The 22,935-nt window shown below is 36.2% G+C and overlaps 3 protein-coding genes across 4 annotated transcripts in view; 2 read left to right on the forward strand and 1 right to left on the reverse strand.

The window, feature by feature from the left end:
- LOC117122844 (protein FAM149A-like) overlaps positions 1 to 8,666 on the forward strand; it is a 31,837-nt gene extending 23,171 nt beyond the window's left edge. For both annotated transcript variants that reach the window (XM_033268595.1, XM_033268596.1), the window contains exons 6-13: positions 43 to 221; positions 1,291 to 1,445; positions 1,602 to 1,741; positions 2,615 to 2,782; positions 3,509 to 3,653; positions 4,109 to 4,222; positions 4,787 to 4,871; positions 5,525 to 8,666. In XM_033268595.1, the coding sequence (XP_033124486.1) occupies positions 43 to 221; positions 1,291 to 1,445; positions 1,602 to 1,741; positions 2,615 to 2,782; positions 3,509 to 3,653; positions 4,109 to 4,222; positions 4,787 to 4,871; positions 5,525 to 5,658 (1,120 nt within the window). In that variant the 3' untranslated portion in view covers positions 5,659 to 8,666. The remainder of the gene's footprint in view (positions 1 to 42; positions 222 to 1,290; positions 1,446 to 1,601; positions 1,742 to 2,614; positions 2,783 to 3,508; positions 3,654 to 4,108; positions 4,223 to 4,786; positions 4,872 to 5,524) is intronic.
- Positions 8,667 to 11,558: 2,892 nt separating this feature from the next.
- Positions 11,559 to 15,961, reverse strand: LOC117122848. Its single transcript, XM_033268602.1, has 3 exons — positions 15,559 to 15,961; positions 14,739 to 14,908; positions 11,559 to 13,905 (listed from the first exon to the last, which is right to left on the reverse strand). The coding sequence occupies exons 1-3, from the start codon at positions 15,803 to 15,805 to the stop codon at positions 13,249 to 13,251; spliced, it is 1,074 nt and encodes a 357-aa protein (XP_033124493.1). The 5' UTR covers positions 15,806 to 15,961; the 3' UTR covers positions 11,559 to 13,248.
- A 1,095-nt stretch (positions 15,962 to 17,056) lies between these two features.
- LOC117122871 (tripartite motif-containing protein 2-like) lies at positions 17,057 to 21,883 on the forward strand. Its single transcript, XM_033268634.1, has 3 exons — positions 17,057 to 17,196; positions 18,225 to 18,278; positions 18,817 to 21,883. Exons 2-3 carry the CDS (start codon positions 18,270 to 18,272, stop codon positions 21,040 to 21,042), a joined length of 2,235 nt encoding a protein of 744 aa, XP_033124525.1. The 5' UTR covers positions 17,057 to 17,196; positions 18,225 to 18,269; the 3' UTR covers positions 21,043 to 21,883.
- The last annotated feature ends 1,052 nt before the right edge of the window (positions 21,884 to 22,935 follow it).

A 22,935-nucleotide genomic window follows, 5' to 3' on the forward strand; every position in this document is an offset into this window, starting at 1 on the left:
GTTTATGGTTATTGTTTTTTTTCTTTTACATATTTTCCACAGAGATGAAGATAATGTGTACAGTCAGCATTTAGTAAGGAAACGGCGTGAGGGCTATCCTCCGATAACGCCAAACAGCTCAGTTCAGAATGCTATAACGTTACAAGTATTCGACAATCTATGGTGTAATGTTGTAGTCTGGCTAAGGAAACTGGTGAAGAAGAATGTAGAATTAGGAAATGGTAATAAAACATGTTACAAATTTCTTTTAAGTAATTACATGAAACAGATAGTTTGAAATATTTTGTTTTTCATAATATGGTACAAATAATAATAAATGTTGGATAAATTACCTCTCTAAAAAAATGGTCAGAAAAACATTTTACTTGATGTATGGGCTTAGGACAACTATGTCACTTTGCTCTTATTTGGGTAATCCCAGGGGTGGTACTTGACCAGGGGCGGATTTAGGGGGCCCCTGGCCCCCCCCCCTTTTTGGGAGTTAAAAAAAGAAGAAAAAAAGAAAGAAAAAGAAAAAAATGATAGCCTAGAATGCCTCAAATGTGGCAAGGACAAGCCAAACCAGTCACTCGTCGCAAAAATCGATTTTGAGTTATTAATACAGTGTTAAAGAGTAAAATAATAGCTATAAAATGGTAAAAATATCATTCAAATCGGACATTTCTTTATGAAGTTACAAGCGTTTAACCACACAGCTGTTTAAAGAACAATATATGAGAAATTAACCATCAAAGTTTATGATTTCAGGCATTTCTCATGCAGAAACTATCTTTAAATCCTTAAAAAATATTGTTTTAAAATTGAAAATGTCGAAAATAACAGCATAGAATGATGTGTAGATATATAAAGGTTAATTTAGTGCAATAAAATAGATTTTTAAAAATTTGACGTCCCAGCATGTTTTGGCCATTTTCTCTGAAACACGATTTGCGACGAGTGACTGGTTTGGCTTTTCTTTGCCACAAATGTTATTTTCGGGTGTCTAGAACACAAAATTTTGCGGGGAAATGCCCCCGGACCCTGTAGGACATTGTTGTCTCGATCGGCCCAAATTTCGGCCTCATTTCGGCCCCCCCTTTTGGACATCTCTGGATCCGCCCCTGAATCCACTCAACTACCATGTACCTATTGTCTTTCCATAATGTTATGCCAGTGTTTATACATTTATACATAAATGGATAATGTATTTAGATAGATAAATATAACTAGATACTAGATGATTACATAAATACAATATTAATATGATATAATGCATTAACATCAACATCTGTTTTAAATTTGATATTTCAGATAAAATTTTAAATGGACTGTCACACGATTTAGAGTCACGAGGTTCAACTTTGAACACTGTAGTGCCAACCTTTGACAAAATGATAAGTCCATACCCTATGGCTCCTGTCTCGCGATTGGTCGATCATGCAAATATCAAATTTGGCTCATCATCAGTAAGTGTGAAAACCAGAAATATTTTTCGCTTAAACCTTTGCTTTATTCAATAGTACTTTTAATCTCACAGTGGTGATGGTATAAAGATGATATTATGCTAACTAATAAACAGAAATATTATTTCATAATATCAATTTTATGTGTCTTTTTTCTAGACAAGAGCTGGTACTCCCTCGTTTAGCACACCTAGTGCGTTTGGCCTTATAACAGGACTTGATGACCTTATGACAATCAAAAGTAAAGTTATTCATAATCGTGCTATTGATGGAAGAGACCGCCCTCAATCAGTATTAATGTAAGTCTTCATAAAAAATTATAAAAATTCTACCAGATATTTGGTGACATACTGAAGTTGTGCATGTACAAATCATCTAAGTGTGTTTTATTGGCCATTTTTTTAAATATAAATAAATTAGTAACATGAAATATTTAGAGGAGGAAAAATTAAGAATGTAGTACATGTCTCATAAAATATCATAAAAAATCACATTGCCATCTGAATTTTTAAAAACTGAATTTTTATCTATATGAAGTATACATTTTTATACGGATTTGGGCATATGTCGCTTATCCTTGATCGATCGTCTCCTAAGTTTCAGTATATTATATTTGAGGCATATTTTCTTTCATAATTGTACCTTCCATTTTTATTTTGATGATGTCATTATTGTCAAAATGAATGTTTTTTTCTCACCACCCCCCCTCCCCCCTCATATTTTCCTTTAAATCTTTGTGAAATGATTTATCATAAATCGACCCCCCCAGAGGGCGGCAGACTGGTTTAGAACACTGACACAAGTATACTTCATATCAACGGCCAACTTCATGTGCAATTACCGTCTGCGCGCGCGTCATGACATGCGCGTATGTGTGCATTTATTTTTAAATTCTCAAGATCACTTTTTGACCAATTTAAAACACATTTCAGGCCATTTTGGGAATTTATTAATTTTCTCGCTGAGGAAAACCATTGGATCATGCGTAACACCTAAAATTTGTCGATGACAAATTTCAATCTAGTTTCAGTTTATAGTTCCTTAATTTGTGGTGCCTTTGAACAAGCTTCTTAGATATGTACATGTTACAAATGTTGTAATGTTTGCTATGGGTGTTACACATTCCAATTCACGGGTTACCACTGAATCCTTATTATCTTGTCTTTATATAGCGATGATGTGACATATAACCGTCCGTTATCTGAAATTCACCGTCGAGTGGGTAGTAGTCATCTAAGATCGCCATCCGCAAGGATAAGATACAGGTTAAAACCGATTGATTCTCCGAAGATACCATCATCCCAGCTACATATGGAAGACTACGTCCAGGGTAAAAAACTGTAAGTCAATTCGGTATCCAAGGGAATAATTATTATTTTTATACAGTATCATCTCAATTACTTACCCCTCTGTCCAAACAGAGTTCTTAATAAAGAAAATTCAGAGAGCTCAATTTTCATAGCATCTCCTAAGCCTATCCTATGTAAATAGTATACAGGACTAGGTAGGCCTAAGCCTTTTCATGGGAGCGACTTGGATTTTACTGTTTTCTTTAACAAAATAATATTGTACAAAAGCCAAAATTATCTGTACTCACTATGAAGTATTCATTTGAAGTGATATCTGAATGAAAAAATGACAATTAATTGCAAAAACGAGTGTTTTATTTTCTTGAAAACGATCACGAATTAGTTGGAATAGCGCCCCCAATGAACAAAAAGTGAGATTCTCTCTTCCTACTGTACACATCTGTACAGTAGCTTCCTGAACAAGCATGCACAGCTCAAAATTGAATATATCTCGACTGAAAACGATTGATATTTTCTTGCTTTAAAGGAAGTTTATATCAATTTATTGGTTTACACATTTTCATTCTTAGCTTATGTAAACATTTTATATTATTTTTGGAGACTTTTAAATACAATTTTGAATGTTTTTGTAGTTAAAAAAGATTATTCGTAATGATGTCGTCGCCGTAAATCATGTTCGTAAAATCTAGAGTTAGTAATTGGGAAGTTAAATTTACACCATAGGCATAACCAATATTTTAATTCTCTTCCCCACAGTAATAATCCTAACACAGCAGAGCGTCTAGGGTCACCACCTCAACGCATACCGTCACCGTCTGTGCCGTGGAGCAAGAATGCAATGCTGCCACCAATACAGAATGAAGTTCAACCACAGAAGGACAACATCAGGCAAGGAGGGTTTGTAAGTGTTCTTTTACTTATTTCACACTCATACGCTCACCCAAGTCTCTTGTGGGTCACAGTAGACATCCTAAACTCGACACTGTCTCCTGTACTCCTGCGAGTAAGCAGGACACGCTTGGAAACTAACCCATTTCCCACAAATTCATGGTGTTTGCATGTTTTTACTATTGTAGTATTTGTCTTCATGGAGTCAAGTGACCATCTACTTATCATTACACACAGCAAAATACAATTAAAATTGTTAAGAATGTTGATTAATCCATGTCCATTGTGTTACCAAAGAATCGACTTGTACATCATGTCACGAAAGCATTCTAACATACTAAATAAACCGTGATATATAATGTATATCTATAATTGAAGTATACAGTATATTATTTAACTTTTTCTTCTGCCTTTACAGCCACAAAGGTCTCAAGGTATATTATTTAACTTTTTCTTCTGCCTTTGCAGCCACAAAGGTCTCGAGGTAGCAGGATATCCAGTGCAGTGCACAACATGCAAGAGGAGCAGAATCGACGGGCCAAGGAGAAGTCCAGTAGACCAAACACCCCACATACTTTTAGGGTAAAGAATGTTACTATGTATAGGTCTTAATTTACTTTCATAATTTTTTAGCAGGGTGTATCTGTAACAGAACAACTATTAGCTGCCACTCAAAAATAATGGTGCAATCCAGTAATATAATTCATGACAGATACAAATCAATTTATACCTCATTTTTGTACACTTTACTAATTAAGGAATGTTAGGAAGAACAAACATATTCAGTAGCATCTCTCAAACGTGAACACTGTTTTATTAACGCTATTTTGAGTGATGAAATCATTATGAACAATCTTTTTAATTATTAAAACATGAATGCATTTTTAAAATTGTATATAAATAAAAGTATTTAAATCAGAATAAACGAAAATACATCGACATATAACTTCTTTTTAAGCGCAAAAAAGTGGCATGCACAGGGATGCATGCAATTTACAAGTATATTGTAGTTGGGGACCAAAAGTGTTACAACGATCAGAAATTTTTACACATAAAAAAGAGAAAAAAAAAAACAACAGAATTGTCTATTATACACAAAGAAGCAAAGACATATAATAGGATTAGATTTTCCTTATTTTTTTCCAGACTGACACACCTGTTGGAGTAATGAGGCGGTTATCCACACCAAATGGCTTAAGTTTATTCAAACAAATTCCACCAGTACAGTCAGGTAAGACCTATTGATACACTTTACCATCTTAAATATACAACTTAAAATATATGTCTCATATATATATTTTTTTTTTTCTCATATCTGATTATTTTTTTTCCATGTCAGTGTACTTTTTGTATGCATGGAAATAAGCAGAAAACTAATACCCATTTAACACTTGGATAAAAAAAGAAAGTTGCAACAATTCTGCTTTCCGAAGATATTTCAACCGATAAATTGTTGTCACATTTCCTTCTCATTCTTCCTTTTTTCCTTCCTGTGTTCTTTCTTTCTTCTGGCTTTTCTGCCCTTCTCATATGCCATTCACTGCAGACAAGTACCGTTTCTTTATAAACAAAAAAAAAAACCATGCACATTCTCAGACCATTAATATCTATATAAGATTAGGATTACTTCTATGTGAGTCAATCTTTGTTTAGGCTTACAACTAGGCCTACTGGAATGAGTTAATTTACTACTATTTGGCCTAGCTATTGGTACTGGTATTAGTTGCAATAGCAGTCTTGAAAAGGCACTTGGCAGGTATTGACAAATTTTTGACATTTTAGGATGCTATTAATATTTAATAGTCTTTACTGCCAATACAATATTCATCCAAGTACTACTACTTAAAGTACAGTAATTATTTGTGTTACTATTTTTGGTTTCAGTGACAAATACAAAAAGTATGCCAGGAATTACAGGTGTCAAGGTGAAGATCCCAAGTGTCGGCTCCCACGCGATGGAGTCTTACGCAAACGGACAAGCGAACTTTATATTCATGGCATCTCAGGGAACTAAATGAAACATGAATTCATGGACAGATTTAGACTGATATTTGAATTCAAAGTTGTTGGGGCATCTTAAAAAGATGCTAGAAAGGTGCGTTCCCACCTGATTTTAGCATACTGCTAACAGAGGTCACCTATCATAGTGATAGAAACATGGTGGTACACAACAAAAGTTACCTAATTCTAGCATATATAAAAAGAGGTCACCTCTTGTAGAGATGCTAGAAAGTCACATGTCACCTGATTTTAGCATACTCCAAAGAGAGGTCACTTGGCATACTGCTAACAGCAGGTCACCTGATTCTAGCATGCTGCTAATATAGGTTGACTGATTAAAGTAATCTGGTAATAGAGGTTATCTAGCTTTCTGCTAAACTAGGTAAACCATGATGCAGGTCAGATGTGTGAGCTACTCATGAGTGGGCAGTCTGATATTTTCCTCTATGCTCAGAAGCAATTCATGGATACTGTTAGCCTGTGGTAAAGGCTCCACCTTTATGACAGATATGACGAAAGCTTAGCTAAGCTAAGCTTTAGCTATGTAGTGAAGAAAACAGGCAGGCAAAGAAGCTTTATCATAGCATTTATGCGGTAAGCAGTAAGTAAATGCAAAGCTTTGTTTCGCAATCGTGATGCAGATCAAGGAAGCAAAAACATTTGACAAGCAATATCCCATTCATGAAAAAGATTTAGTAATTAAATCTATGTTAAAAAAGGAGAGATTTATCACCATAATGTCTGTGGTCATCGGATACTAGAAGCATTGAATTGTGCAAGCAAACATTGTTGTAACATGTTACATGCGGGAGATTATACGTTTCTGTTTGCTAAAAATCAAAGGTCGGGGAACTACGGATCATTTCAGTGGCTCCGTCTCCTGAATATCTCCCATTTTCTGAGCAAAAAATTTTAAAAAGAATATTATGTTCGCAATTTTGAGATTATTATTAGCTCATACATGACAGATATTGATACATTGGATGTCAGGCCTGGTTATTGTTGCTTGTATGCTGTAATGATCAGTAACAGCACCAGTTAGAAAGGGAGTTTTCTAGCCCCCAGTTAGCCATGATTCATTTGATAAAAAAGGTTGGCTGTTATACTTTTTAGAACATGTTAGAATGGCTGAATTGACAGAGTTTCGTCAGAGGCAGGGCTTTGCTTCTAAACCCCACTGACCTGTGCCGGAAATTTTCAGAGCCTTTGCCGGACATCTTAACCCCCTTTTCAACTAGAATGATAAAGTCTTGTTAGCCAAGAATGAGAAAATTCAGGAAGAGTGTGTAAAATAGGCTTTGGTTATGATGGTGCTGGTATACCGTAAAACAGTGGCCTTATCTATTTTTTTTTTATAGTACAAATTCCGAAAATTTATAACATTTATTTTGAAAAGAAGCCCCCCCTCGAAAAGAAGCCCATCCATAATTCGCAAAAAAAAAAAAAAAAAAAAAAGAAGCCTAGGGCTTTAATTACGAGGTTTTACAGTATATATTACAGAGACTTCAGAACAATACAAAAACAATAACAAATACTTCACACCGTTTTTTCCTTATCATCGCTGAATATCATGCTCAAATGATTCATGTGCCCCCCCCCCCTTTTTTTTTGTTAACGTATTTGTTATCAGTTTTGTAAGGATGCGATACCTCACTTATGTACACACTATATTAAGTTGTTTCGATGTACAGACAATCTTTCAATATGTATATAAATTGTATATAAATTGCATAAAAACTGTTTGAGGAATATTGTCATTCATTTAATAAATTCTTTGTTCTATCTGTTTGATTATCCTTCAAGATTTGTAAATATGATATTCTATGTAAACATAATGTAAATAAGTTATTCAGCAGAATAAGAAGTGAGAGAGATATGTGTTAGATAAAGGGAAATGGGAGCAAGAGTGTGTGGGGGTGGGGTGGAGGGAGGAAACAATCCAGAGAGAATGTTGAAAACCCTTTTATAGACCAGGTCATCAAAGGCTAGGTACAGTATTATAATTAGTTGATATTCTGTAGACATCCCAAGTATTATTTTATGTACAGCTTTTTATATAAAGAATGTCCTAATTTAACTACTGTATATATCGTTTTTCAAATCCCGGTAAACCATAGACCAGTATTTCAGGTAAATATCTTAGGGATATAATTGCTGTATGGAAATTCCAAGTATTATATTACTATTTAGCATGTACTGTACTGCTGAAAATAGGCTCTGAGGTAGGCCTAATCATTGAATTTTAAATTTGACTTGTGTCAATGACATGAAGTTAAACCAGGGTTTATTCTCTAACCTATACAAAATGTGATATTTCTTAGTAACTGTAACTCATTTGCAGAACAATTTGTCATACACATCATGTATGTTTGCAAACAGGATAGACCTGAACAACTGACCAATCAGAACAACTGACCAATCAGAACAGGTCCAAGAAAAAGGCTTGTGTGTCACAAAACACAAGTTGCCCCACAAATGTATGTTTGCGTATGTTTTTACACCATCGTTTTGTGGGATTTTCAAACCATTTTTTTAAGGTGGGGGGGGGGGAGATTAGCAGAAAGGTCCATAAATATTTTGCCTTTTTTATTCCATACATGCTCTATAATAAGCCTGTTTGCTTATTAGACATGACCTTTGACATTGTTATGACTAGTTGAAACTACAAGAGAGCTGTATTCATAAATGTTGCCAGTGTTTTTATTAAGGCGGGCACTCACTGCGATTCTATGGAAAAGCAACAACGCGCGCGCAATGGATCGTTTTTAATGATGATCAGATCAGACTGCCACCGACAACCACCATCTAATGCTCACAAGGACCAGAGTTGGATTTGTTGGCCAACGGTCCTACGATGCAGTGAGTGTCTGGCTTTAGAATCGATTGTATGGACTTCTTAAGTTATTATTCTTAAGCTATTCTTCAAAGAATGATGCAAGGTCATCAAAGAAGTCTACTGTATCTTAAAGCCACGTTGTTTAAAAACAAAATTGTTGAAAATAAAGATTTTTATTTTAATGCTGAATTCATAGACTTATTTTATTTTTATTAAACTTAAAGTACATTATGACATAATACATGTCAATTTGGACTAAATTGCAGGCATGAGACTTTTGTTCTAAAACCTCTCCCCAAGGGGGGAGTCTGGGGCATGGCCCTCCCCCTTCCACGTTTTTCCCTAGAAACCCAGAAATGCATACTTTGCTACTTTATGATTGTATTTACAACTGAAAATCTGTAAGGAATCACACATTTTTTCTGCAGAATGCTCATTTCTGCTGTCCAGATTGAAAAGAGAAAGCCAAACTAACTTAACCCTTGTGTAGGTGCACCATTTATTTGTGTTCGAATGTATAGCAACAAAACCAATCCTACTCTAACTACATTAGATGATGAATATTTAGCAAGAGAACTAGAAATTATACATATATTTTTTTGTTATAGGCATTATTACATTTATGCGCGAGATTTTGGTCCTTAAGCGCAAGAGCGTGAGACAGACATAGAATGCGTGAGTCTCGCGTCAAACGTGTATGTGACATAGCATAGCATTATTTAGTCATAAGACTTCCCATTTAAAACCAAGCTAATGTTCTTGAATTCTGTCAAGGCTATATCAAATTTTCTTCAACAAAAAACTGTTGTATGCCCATGTAGTTATGATGTGCCCATATTATATCATGAGGTCGTGATGTGATGTCATCATGACCATATTTAGGCCTGTCACATGTGTTTGTCAAATACAGTTTGATAGTCTGGGCAGGTCTTTAGGAAATATGTGAGGTCTCGCGGCAATAATAGACATGAAATGGACACTTCATCCCTTATATCTCGCACCAGAATGTAGAAAAGAGCTTACTGGGTAAGCGTTTGGCTCCCCGTCTCATTTCACCATCAACACATCCCACCCACATTAAACAACACTACTGTTTTTTCTAATAGTTACGGAGAAGTCGGAGGTTCCATAGTCTCTGTTTATCTTCCCAGCTTAAGCCGGTACGCATTTATGTTTCTGGGTGGAGAGTACGTTGAGAGCACAAGCCAAAATACCACAGCCAGGTTTCCAACTAGTAATAATTAAATAAAAATAAAGCACACATACCATATTTATTCAAATAAACACCCCATGCCCCCTCCTCCTTTAAAACTCTTCTCAACAATAAATGCCCTGGGGTGTTTGAATGTGGTATATTATAAACCAAAATCTACCTAAAAAAGGCCATCTAAACTAAGCCACAAAAATAATTTTTGAGCTCAACAAAACGACATAGTGTTCTCGTATATTTTTATTCAAAATTTTTTTAAATAAATAACATATATATAGACACTAGTTATGGAATTTCACAGGAGTCAGTAATGTACATAGTAAGAAAGACAATTTTTTCTGTAAAATCAACACCAAAAGTATCATATTGTAAAAGTACCACTAAAAAATATTCTTTTATTTTTAAAAAACTGTTGTACTTTTTTTGTAACTGGGGAGATCATTCTGTATATTGTATTTTGTACAAAGATTTAGTTTTATTATGGATGGATTTATTCGGTGGAAACACCAAGGATAACCTACGTAAGTCTAGAAAAAGACTTCTTTCCAGTGGGGTCCTTCTGGGGGTGATTGGACAGTACACCAGGTGACAATCCCCTACTCTTTTTCCGAAGAGTGTACTGCGTTCTTTAACGTGCACATGGGCCATAATGCACACGGGACCAACGGCTTAAACGTCTCATCCGAAAGACGGTGCGCTATTGTAACTTGTATTTCAGCCCTCCAGCTGAAACACAAGAACAGCAGCGATCGGTATTGAACCGGGGACCTAGAGATCTCCACGGTTCAGCGCACACACAGCGCTACCTCCAGCTTAGCCGACTGAGGATGTTAACATTAAAACAAGCAATAAGCTGAATTTTTAAAACCCAGCTGTCTGTGATAGCTAAAAAGACAAATAAAAGTAGATTAGATTTTTAAATTATAGGGCAATATTCATTGCCAATTAAACATAATTTATATGCAGACATTAAACGTAATTGAAATACCTTCCTGCTGTAATAGTAAAATCACTTTCCTATTCACTGTTTCATTATCCAATAATTGACATATTTATGCATACTGTATGTCAGACCAGTCAACAAAATGTATCTATACTGTAATATCCAACTAAATATAATTTTTTCAGTCATTATTCTCAATAAATTACATTTTTTTTCCTATTTGAATAAAAAAAAAATATTCCTAAAAAATATGATTAAATACTAGTTTACAGTGCCCTTTTGGATAACTTATTTACTAACTGAACATAGAACAAAGATATTAATGTGTAGAAAATGTGCATCTTTGGAGTTGCTTTATTCTACAGAGGGCAGCATTCCCCTAATTATAAACCTTATTTTCTTTTCATTACCATGGCTACAGTTAGTGTTAGTTACACAAGCTGTAAGTGCAATGTAATTTAGTTCTACAGTATATGAAGGCCACATTGTGATGCTAAACAAATAAAAACACTAATTATTTTGAGTAAAATATGGTCAGTTGATCTACATTCGCAAGGTGACGATGGACTAAATCCAACCTAATAAAACATCGTAAGAATAGATGAGGCACGTTGTAGCGAAATGGTTAAGTCGTCGCACAGGCCAGTATTCAGTAAATGAGCTATAAAACATGGTGGGAGCTCAAAATATTGCCTAAAAATCCGAATTTGTTTTTCACAATAGATCAAAGTATTAGTTCCGGAAATGGTCAACAAATCTTTTATTTAAAGTTATTTTGATAGTTAATTATATTAAACAATGTATGCACAAATAACTTTGAAAAGGCAATTACTCAAAATCATGTTTATCTTGACTCTTAAGAGATAATGTCAAATTTTAAAGATCACATACTCAGATTCTGAAAATACCAATAACTTGAATTTCAATTTTTGCCACAACACGCCTCAGATGCTTTGTTTTTAATTTTTTTTTATTTGCCCATAAACTGATGTTATTTAATGTTTAATACAAATATTAAAATTTAAATCTTAATTGGATAATAAGTAAACAGAGGTGAATGAGTTGTATTAAAACTTGTTTTCTATTTATTCTCCAATTTGCAGATCAACTAAGGTTTAATTAGTGTTGAAAGTTTGTCCCTGATTATTATTAGCAAATAGATTACAGCACTAAGCAAGCTCTAAAGAGCAGCGCTAAATTTAAGTGACAGTAGTACACCTAAAGTACTCAATTTCATAAAAATTTGTTCAGCTTTATCAAACACATTGATTGGTACAGCAGTAAGCATCAAATTACTTTTGCTAATTTAAATGAATACACACCACTAAAATTTACTGTACTTTAAATTAAAATTAATTAAAATGATTCATTTTAATGATCTGTTACCAGATATAACTTTTAATTTTCACAAAATTTAAGATCAATAAATTATTTCCTTTCTATACATAATAAATTATAAACATAAATACGCAATTACACTCTTTCGCACTACCTACACTAATAACATTGTGTAAAATAGGTACTGATCAACTTAGTATTAATTATTTTGTGTATAAATACAATTTAAAAATATAACATCTATTTCAGCAGACTATAGTACAAACTGTCAAGATGGACTCGCACTGTGTTGGCCAACACGATTTCATTAAAACTGTGATGTGCACGATAACGCTATATCGTTTTCAAAGACGATATTTAGACGGTCTTTCAACGATTTTATGTAAAATTCTTACATAAAGCGAGATGGATTCTTTGTTGATGCTTGGCCAATACAGTGTATGTCAGCATTCCAATTAATTGTTTCCTAAATTTATATTACACCTTTGTAGAACAGTTGGTATCACCAATGCTGCAAGTTTGAAAATAAAACAATATTAAATAGATCACTTAAGTGCAAAGAAGTAAACAACCTGGAAAAGGCATTGCGTGTATTTGCATTACATAATTCATGATTAATATTTTAATTACCAATTAAACATCGTTCCCATTAAAAAAAATTATTGTGATGCATCTTATTTACAATGCAATTTTATGGTATAGAGAGTTAAGCTCTGTTTACACTATACACTTTTTGTGATTTACAATGGGTGTGTTATGACATCAAGATATGCAAATCACACATACTGTATTTATTCAAATAAACACCCCGCTTTGAACGCCCCCCCCCACCATTCGAAAAAAACATCCCTTCTAGCGCTTCATTTGGATAACCCTGTGGCGTTTATTTTTTTCCTCAATCGAACGCCCCTAAATGACTATAAATCTAATGGAAGCAACATCATTCGTTAACACATTCTACTGTAATGATGTTCAGTAGAATTACATTTTTTCCCAACCTGGTTGGGATCAATAAGTCTACGATTAAGCAATAATACATTTTAACGGTCATTATGTGCTCTAGTTCCACTTTTTGAGTCAAACTGAAGGGCATTTATTTAAGTAAATTGTATCCATTTTATACACAAAAAAGGCATCCCTCAAATAAATGCCTGCTACGAATAAACGCTTCCTCGAACACCTGTCTCAACAATAAATCTCCTGGGCGTTTATTTGAATAAATACATACTTATGACAGAAAACTTTATAGTGTGAGTACAGCTTTAGGTTCCGATTCTAAATCATTCAACTTCTCCGTTCCTTACGGATGCAAGTACAGACGGACTCCCTCTATCAGCTGACAAGGATGGAACTGAAGTGGACGTTGATGCTGGATCATCATCGTTCATTGGAAAATAAATCGGCTCATGCCGGCCGTCATCATGATTCACTGCCGAGTAATTCTTGCGTCGTTTCCGTTGGGTCGGTAGCGATGAATGCATGACGACGTGAGGTATGTTTGGTAATTGTAGCGAGGAATGTGCCTTGAAGATTGCCTGATGGATCTGGAGTTTAACTGAGCGTTTCACGTGAGGATCTGGAATGGTTCGTAATTCTGTTGCAATATACTTTCCAAATATTTCATCATCGTCATCCGTTTTAGTCTGTACTTCCTGCTTGTTCCCATTTACTTTGTCTACTTTGTCAATTAAGGAAAGATACCGACGAACAATTGCATCCTCGTCTGTTTTCTTCTTGAAACGTTTTGCAAGGCGTGGGGAGATGGAATATGGCGATACCGGCGGGGCGGGCGGGGCAGGCTGGTGTACAGGCGGCTCGGGAAATTCGTCTGCATGTACTACTGGTTCTGGTTGTGTTTGATATTCCTTATTGCCAAAGTAATCATGCGGTAGATCCTCATAATCCATCCAGTCTTTATCTTCTTCACTGTGGTCTCTCTGTAGTGTAAGACAAAACATTTTAGAATTGATCACATTACTAAAATGTTATTGTGAAGAGGTTATCACAGGCAAAAACAATAAGATACAAATGACTGTACAATACAGTACAACTGATTTATTTTGATGATTTTAATATTCGTGTAGATCTCTAAAACACATGATCAATTTTTTATTTAAATTTATTCACTCCCAGTACAAAGAAAAGGTAGGTTAAATCACCCCCACATAGTTAATAACATCTCATACTTGCATAACAATTTTCTCATACAGGTAATTACTGAACGTGAAACAGCTGCTGGCCACTTGTACATAATAGCATGTACGAACGAAGAAAGAACTCAGTAAATATCCAAAAAGCTCAAAGGTGTACAGACCAATGCAGATGCCACACTCTAGCCACCAGGTCCCCAAATGGTTTTTTTCGTTGTTATTATTTTGGAAATGTTTAGTGTTACATATTGATGAATGGAATATATTTATTGTGGGTGTGGTTATTGCACAATTCTAGGAAAACAACACAAAAATATGACAAAATATAGAAGTCTTGAATCTATAAATAGTGTGAATATTAATGAGGAGCTTTCAATTGGACGACGACGGTAGGACGTAGAACGTAATTACGTCACTAAAAGTCATCTGAGCATGCGAGAACGTTAAGGTCACCCCGTCGAGCAGATTCTGGAATGCAATTCGGCTAAATCTACGTATGCAGAGAACGTAGGATGCCGGTTAGGACAGTCATGCATGAGTGATTCCGTTCTAGCGTCGCGTTGTTGCACAAATCGAAAGCTCCCTAATGTAAGAATGGAATGGTTGGAAAAAATTATGACCTTTGAGGTTGAGGTCGGTGGCTTGGCAACAATAAAGTTCTCCAGAAACAACAATTTTGAATAGTGTGGCCATCTTGGTCGTGGATCTTCATCCGCACAGTCCCGAAGACGTTTCTTTTCTCGTACAAACTGGCTCCTTACTCCTTTGATCTTTGCTTTGACATCTTCCACTGCAAATACAATGACAGTTTTTGTTTTTGTTTTTTTTTTTTAGGTTTTTCAGGAGAAAAAACAAAGGTCTAGCCTAGGGTAGGCTCAGCCCATAGCTAGGCCTAAGAAAGTTAATTTTTTTTAAATTATAAAATCGGTCCTAAGGACAAGGCCTAGATAGGCCTTACAATGGTAATGGTGGTAAAATCGTATAATGGATATAGGTCTAGGCCTAGACTTGTTGTAAGGCCTAGGCCTAGCGAATAATACTATGTGACTTTCTATAGCCTAGGTATTCCAACAAAATGTCCAATAGAAATTAAATAGTAAGTCAAGAAGTTAAACAATAAGTCAAATAGGACACTCAAAGTACAGTCAATTGGTGTGATAAGGTAGTCTAGGCCTAGGCCTAGCTAGTACTGGCCTGTTTGACCTGTATGTAGGCCTATCCCTAGCTAGGCTGAAGGTCAAGCCTAAAAAATACCTGGGCCAAGGCTAGGCTAGGTTTTATTAGACGAGGCCTAGGAAAGAGGAAAGCGCACATTGTACTGTATGCACCACACGCACTACCAGCCTATGCCTAGAGATAGGCCTATCGGCCCTAAGCCCGGCATCTTTATCACACGCCACGACAGTCAATGTGATGGAACCTGGACAAGCTTTAGCTTACCTGTAACTCCCATCTTGTTTGCTATTTCTTCTAAAGCTTTTGCCTTCATATGTTTGTCTTTATAATAAAGCGAGTTTACATCATATAAGTATGGCTTTTCTTGCCATAACTCAATGAGTCTGTTGGTAAGAACATAGTTCCAAATAACAGTTCCCCGTTCCTCTTGCTGAGCCCCGTTCACACTACCATTTTCCATTTCTTGTTTGATTTCTTGGTGTGGCAGTTTGCTCAGCTCCTGATCAGCCATCGTGTTTCTCTTGTTGTCGTTGCGCACACACACAAAAGAAAAACATGGGGAAACACGTCAGCGACTACCATAAAAGGCGATTCCATTTCAAGTTGTTTTCTCGGCTTTGATAACACCAGCTTAGGTGAACAATGTATGTTGACAGTACAGAGTACTACCGGAGTGTGATGCACTGAGGTTGCGCAGAACATTCACTCTATACTACACACACCTGACTCATGACGACATAATTACGTAATAATATTTCCAAAATATTTTTTTTTTAATAAAGATTCCGGAAATCAGTAAAATCTAAATTTTATGTGTTGCATTGTTTAATGGAAAATTAAGTTGTTTTTTTTTTATCCATTTATGCGCTATAATGTAGGCCTTAGGCCTATTGTTGTGAGTGGGTTTTCCCCATGAAAAAAAATGAATATTCAAGAAAAGGCTACAGGATTACTAACAAGGACTAAAAGCATTTTTCTTTCGCCAATACTCGCATGCTATTTAGGCCTACCATGCGGCAAAAAATGATGACCCAGGTATCCATGACCCCGCTAAAAATGCCCCGATTGAAAAAAAGGTTTTTAAACCAGTTGCCTAAAATTATCCCCAGTAAAAATCCGAATTCCAATTTACAAATAAATAAACCAGTGGCCACACCCCGTAAAACTGCCCCCACCCCAGTTGATAGTAAAAATGTCCGTTGCGAAGTGTGTGTCTAAGTTCAATTACCTCAGCAAATAATCCCTGTCTCTTATCAAGATTACGTAAATAAGGACGGGATCATCATAAAATTAAATGGAATACGGTAGTGCATAATAATCTAAGAAAGAAATGATTAACTTTTGGGAAGAAAAGGTCACAAGGAAATTCAATTGTTTTTCCCTTGAACCATAGAGAAAATAGTCTCTATGCTTGAACTTACCCTCTGAGCACAACAAAAAATAAGGGAATCGTTCACGGCCTGCGTTGGCACGGGGCGGAGAGCTCACTATTATATGAAGTGATACTGTTATTTTAATTGTTTTAAACACCGTCATCTTCATCCTCAGCAGCAGTATATTATATCATTCATATAGGCCTTGCCTATTTTTGCAGGAAGGATGAGTGAATCGTTATTTTTTCGGGTCAACTTTCGACTAACCATTGTATTGTAGCATAATTATTCATCGCGTGTTTCTGTAATAAAGACCAATTTCAATACTTTTGCACAAATCCTTTTCTTATGTTGATTCGAAAACTTGGCGGAACTAAGATTGAGTAGATTATCTTTCTTTTGATAGCTGAACCTCGAACGCGTCCTTATTCAAAGTTAGTGCCGGAGTAAGTCTTTCTGAGTTAGTAGCAGACTTTTGGTCCTGGCAAATTGTAAACTTGCTCATTATTAGCACCATAATATAACGAAGGTAAGTGAAAAAATAACTAAATCAGTAATATATATTTAGGTAATCATTAATTTTTAAAATCTTTACTCCACTTAATGATAAACGTTACCGCCACTACTTACGATTATCGAGGTGTGGCATGAAAAATTGTGATAGGCCTAGGCCTAATAATTGAAAAAAAAAAAAACGCGAATACTCGTTTAATTGTTAATGTCATGTGTTTTTTATGTGAAATCATGTCGACGCACGCCTGGGGTGTGCGGGAAGGTTACGATGTAGTACAACCAGTCCTACCTTTTAAGTGTGCAATGTTAAGACGTAATTTCACCATCCAACAATTAGGCCTAGCCTATTCTTTTACTTTGCTTACATTCATTTACAATAATTTAGACCATTGTAATTTAATATTTATAGTTTATTTCTAGAAAACAGATACGGTTATGCCTAATATCTATCTGTTTTCTATTAATAGTGTCACCTCATAATCCTTATGACCTGTAGTATTATAGTCATGTTTAACACTTCGCAGACCGATTTGTCGTTCAAAATAGGTGTCTACATAACGCGTCAAAATTTCTCTCAGATTTCAATTGAGTTTTCAACTTTTGAAGTAAACTGTTGTCTACTTTTGTAAAATTTCATTCGACCATTGGCTATAGTTTTAGTGCATTGATATAACTAAACAACAATTTTTACGATTATGATCCGTTTCTTTTGAAGCGCTCTTTTAAAGAACAAGTTCAAGAGTCTTTACAGGTATTAAGTCAACAATAAATCTGGTTCTTGTTGGCTACACATCGTTTAGTTTGTTGAAAGGGAGCACTGTCTGATACGACCTGATCCACAGTGCTTCGTCTATTTTTGAATCACATTCCTATATCGGTCGATATATTGTACTAGATACAAATTAGATTATAAAGGTGGGGGTTTATTTATAAAGTTTGACGGAAGTTGAACAACAGTTGCTTTAATGACTACTTTTTAAGTAGTGTGTTACATTACATGCATTTGAAGTATCAATATGATATGATATTCCATTTCGTTTTCAGGAGCCGTTTTAAATGTGAGAAGATTTACTGACACACACGATTCAAATGTCAAAGGTTGGTAAATCGTACCTTCACACTGAAGTTATAACATGTTCACAATTTTGTTTAATAATAATCTGTATGAAAATGGAAAAATCTGAGAAAACCCTCAAAACTCAATTAAACCTTCTGGAGTGTCAATGAAACCTAACTGACCAATCAAAACATAACCAGTAATACGCGCATGTCCCACATACATGAAAGTTTACGCCGTCATTTTGTGGGACTTACCAACAATATTCAAGGGGCGGGCGGCATGCTTAGCGGAAGATTCATCAACACTTTGAAGTGCTAATTTTGTTATGCATCCATCGCTGTTCTTCCTCCACATGCGCCATTAACACTAGAAGTTAAAAAAGTAAATCAGTGAACATTTTGCTGATTAAAAAACTTTTTCTATAAAATCAATTAAAGTTGATTGAAAGCCAGTAGGCATATGTACATAACGGTAGTTCTCTTACGATCCAATCATGATTTTACCTAAGCACAAACATTATCAGTAAATGTATTTTTTATTTTTAATCAAACTTACTGAGAGAATGTTTATTTTTAGATGACGATGGCGACCATAAACTCCATTCCAGCTAAGCTTCAAACGATAGCTGGAATAGAAGAGAGGGCAATTCAATGTGTCTTGTGCCAAGAACGATTCAGACAACCAAAAAGTTTACCATGTTTTCATTCTTACTGTCTTGAATGTCTCGAGCAGTGGGTGAGCAAGACGGGGAACTCCTCATGCCCTGTCTGTAGGGAGCACTATCCAATCCCAGACGCAGGCCTTGAGGAAATAGAAGAAAACAGCTGCATCGTGAGTCTTCTAAGCATGGTGGCTGGTCTTGAGAAGGAAGAAGAAGCCAAGTGTGTCGTGTGCGAAAGAGACGCCGAATACAACTGCAAAGATTGTAAGGAGTTCCTTTGCACAGGTTGCATGCAGATGCATCGTCGGTTACCAGTCACCAGAGATCATATACTCTTGCCATTAGAAGAATACAAACAACAGCCTTCCAGAGAGCGTCTGCTCGTCAAACCTTCACCGTGTCCAACACATAAGACGCTGCCACTGAAATTCTTTTGCGACTACTGTCGCGTTCCTGTTTGTACTGAGTGCACTGTTGTTACACACAAGGGTGAAACCCACAGATTGCGTAACATAGATGACGCGTTTACTGAGTTCAGTTCGAAAGTAGTTGGTTTGAGGTCAAGATCTAAGGATGCTAGGACGAACCTTGAGGACGCTATTGACCGACTAGCAGCAATGAAGTTAAAGTTGAAAAACGACCGCGGCCTTTGCTTGAAAAAGATTCAAGAACATGAAAATCATATGCACCACTTAGCTAAGCAATGTGGTCAAATTCTTAAGCAGAATTTGGAATCTACCTACACCACGAAAGATCGAGCAATTGATGCACAGGTGGAAGAGTTAGAACTTGCTTTGGTCAGGCTTACAAACATCATGGAGTTCACTGATACACTGTCAACATGTCCAGACAAGGCAGCTGCTTTGGTGTCGAGCGAAGAAGCGTCTAAACGACTGGAACACAAGACGAAAAATCTTCCTCCCCTTGAACCATACGAAAATGGTTTTCTAGATTTCGTTCCAGACGAGGAACCATTGACTCTATTGAACAAGAAAAGTCTTGGGGTTATCGCTGCGTTTAGAGAAGAGTCAATGCAGCTGCAAATCAAAGACATCAGAGATCGAATCTTCGTCACCAGACGACAAGCTTTCACCGTCACAGTCACAACCACTGATTTATCAGGTGCAAAAAAGGTCACGGAGGGTGGTGCGAGAGTAACTGCCGTTTTGAAGAACAAATCTGGGAAAACTATTTCCGTGACAATTACAGACAGAAGAGATGGAGAGTATGACATTCGTGGTGAATGCGCTGATGAAGGGAACTGGATGTTGGAAGTTAACATATACGGGCGGCCAATCAAAGGATCACCTGTCCTAGTTACAGCAGAGCAAGAAGGTATAGTCGGCACTGTTAATCTTTCCACCCATTGGGTCAATGCAACATATAAGGTCCGAGGTATAATGGTCAATAAATTTGGCGATGTTTTAGCATGCAATGACACCAACCAGATACTAGAATACGACAAAGCCGGTGGATTCCGAAACAAGATTAGTCTTACACAAGGAATACGCGTTTCAAATATTAGCCCACTAAGTAGCCACGGTCTCCTCGCAGTAGCCGACTTAAGTAACAAGGAAGTTATAATATGCAGCCCAGACGGAACCCCAAAGCGATGGTTCGGTAAGGATGACCTTGTCTGGCCTCTTGGTACAGTTGCTGATGAAGCTAGTGGATGCGTGTTCGTTGTCGACAGAGATGCTCATTGCTTCGTGAAGTTCAGCCTAGATGGCAGACTTCTTGGAAGGTTTGGATCTGAAGGAAGTGCCGTCGGTCATCTTAAGTATCCAAGATACTGCGCATTGACAAGAGAAAGTCACGTGATAATCTCTGACTGGGGTAACCATAGAGTCCAATTATTCGACAGTGAGGGGAACGTCTTGAAAGTTCTTGTGGAGGGTGGCCAGGGAGATGGTCGCGTCTGGGGCCCAGAGGGTGTTGTCGTCGATCGCGATGGCAACATCATTGTGGCTAGTACTCACAAGCTGCAGCTTTTTGATAGTCATGGTAAGTTTGTGAAGAGGATCGACAAGCGAGAGGATGGATTGAACTATCCAATGGGTCTGTCGCTCATCCCAAACCGCATTCGACAAGTCACTGTGGCAAATTCTGGGAACAATACATACAAATCATTCAATTATTAGCTGGTGCTGCCAGCACCTAATTAATAGTTTACTGTAGAATCATTTAAGTCATAATTTTTCCTTAATATAGTATTTGTGTTTGTTAATTTATGAATCCAACGGCCCGTGGTAATATCGCCTCAAGCGCTTTATTTAAGGCACCGCTATATAGTACTTAGACTTTTTATTAACACTATTATAGTATGCCGTCTTTTCGAATAAATATAATTAAATAATTAAATACTATTTACTATTTACTTAGCAATGTAAAGAAAACTTTACTTGTAGATTATTTCGTAAACTCATATTGTTTTTACAGAAATTTTATTTTAAATATGTTATAGGTATTTTCACATTATAAAAAATTTCGTTATGAACTTTATACTTGCATGTGAAAAATGTATAATTAATTCAGATGCACTTTTATAATTTAGGCTAAGTATTGCGTTTGACAACACTATGTGTTCTGAATCGAGATTTGACAATTGTGTATAATGTTTTATTATTTCGGGTAATTATTGCACGGCTGACTTGATAGGCCTTTAAATATCAATCTTATCAACTATGTGAATGTATGAAACTTACGTTGCTGTTTTTTTGTACGGTACAGTACCGTAAAACTCGAATAGAAGCTGGGCTTCTTTTTTCAGGACCCTTGGACAAACTTCTTTTTTTAGAAGTGGCGTATCTAGAAGTCTTGAAGTTGGGGGGGGGGCTGCGAAGGTGAAGTTGGGGTAGGGGTCGATGAGGTGGGCGCTTCCTCTCGAGATTAAGCCCATGGGACTTCTGATCGAGGTTTTACGGTATTTACCATTTGTGATTACTTGTTGTGGGTATCTGTTAGTTCGGAGTATAATATCATATCTCGGTTATATGGTTATATCTCGGACTAATATTGGAGTACTTTGTACCAACACTTCAACGAGAAATTTGTGCAAATTGCTGTATATGTTTGACAAATTTCTCATTATATTGTTTATACAATTTCATACAACTGTAGGCAAACATTATAGCCTAATTATTAATTTCAATAAATGAGAAACCACACATATTAATCATATTGTTTATGACAATCAAATGATATCCAGGCAAACCAAAAGTGGTGTTGGCACCATGAGTACGTAAGGGAGGAGCCATAATCTCAAGCTTCCATTACCTTCGATGTATTCTCAGTTTTGGAATTGAAACAAGTCGCTTCATGGTTTATCCAGGTCAGCACAGCCGGAATAGTTTGTCTTGTTACACCAGTCATTACAAATTCCTAATTTTGATTTTTGTGTTATTGGAATGGATTAGGACAAATATCCAATCAATTAATTATAAATTTGTTTAAAACTTTAGTAAAACGCCTGACAAGTCACTATTGTAGTTTATTTTTGAATATATCGTATGTTTATTTCAGAAGGTTTCGTCAGCAGTATAGTTGGCTACTTTATAACGAAGTATAATCAGCCCTGAGTATAATAATGTATAATCGGTAAAAATGGGTGTTACTAGTACAGTAAAATTTGTTAAATATGCACAAACTTTGTCCCGAATATTTTTTTTTTTTTTTTGCGTGCGGTAATCTTGATTTCTGAGAGAGATGTTTATGCGATCGCTGGGGGAACACTGCCAGTATTTAACAAGAGAGAACTCCACGAATTTGCAAACTCTGAATTAAGCATTACAGTCCTACATACTTCATTGACGTTTGTTGATAAACGTTCTGATCATTCTTGCCGATGAGGATCACAGCAAAGTATTACAAAAATATCAGCCCTAATAAATCTCTGGTAAGAATCTATTTCATGTATTCAAGAAAAGGTTGAAAACGACCGACAATGCAGGCCCGTAGCCAGGGGGGTTTTTAGGGGTTCGGGCGAACCCCCCTTTTTCAGCGAACCCCCCTTTTGCCAGCGAACCCCCTTAGCC

Source organism: Anneissia japonica, unplaced genomic scaffold (genome assembly GCF_011630105.1).
Source record: "Anneissia japonica isolate Jap-2015-1 unplaced genomic scaffold, ASM1163010v1 scaffold287711_len853857_cov187, whole genome shotgun sequence".
NCBI classification, from domain to species: domain Eukaryota; kingdom Metazoa; phylum Echinodermata; class Crinoidea; order Comatulida; family Comatulidae; genus Anneissia; species Anneissia japonica.

Bases quoted from the DNA above. Each gene is read 5' to 3' on its own strand.
- LOC117122848 (XM_033268602.1), bottom strand. From the start codon at position 15,805: ATGGCTGATCAGGAGCTGAGCAAACTGCCACACCAAGAAATCAAACAA. The intron at 14,909-15,558 runs GTAAGCTAAAGC...TTGTATTTGCAG, and splicing joins AAACAAGATGGGAGTTACAG to TGGAAGATGTCAAAGCAAAG. The intron at 13,906-14,738 runs GTCATAATTTTT...CTTACACTACAG, and splicing joins CACCGACCTCAACCTCAAAG to AGAGACCACAGTGAAGAAGA.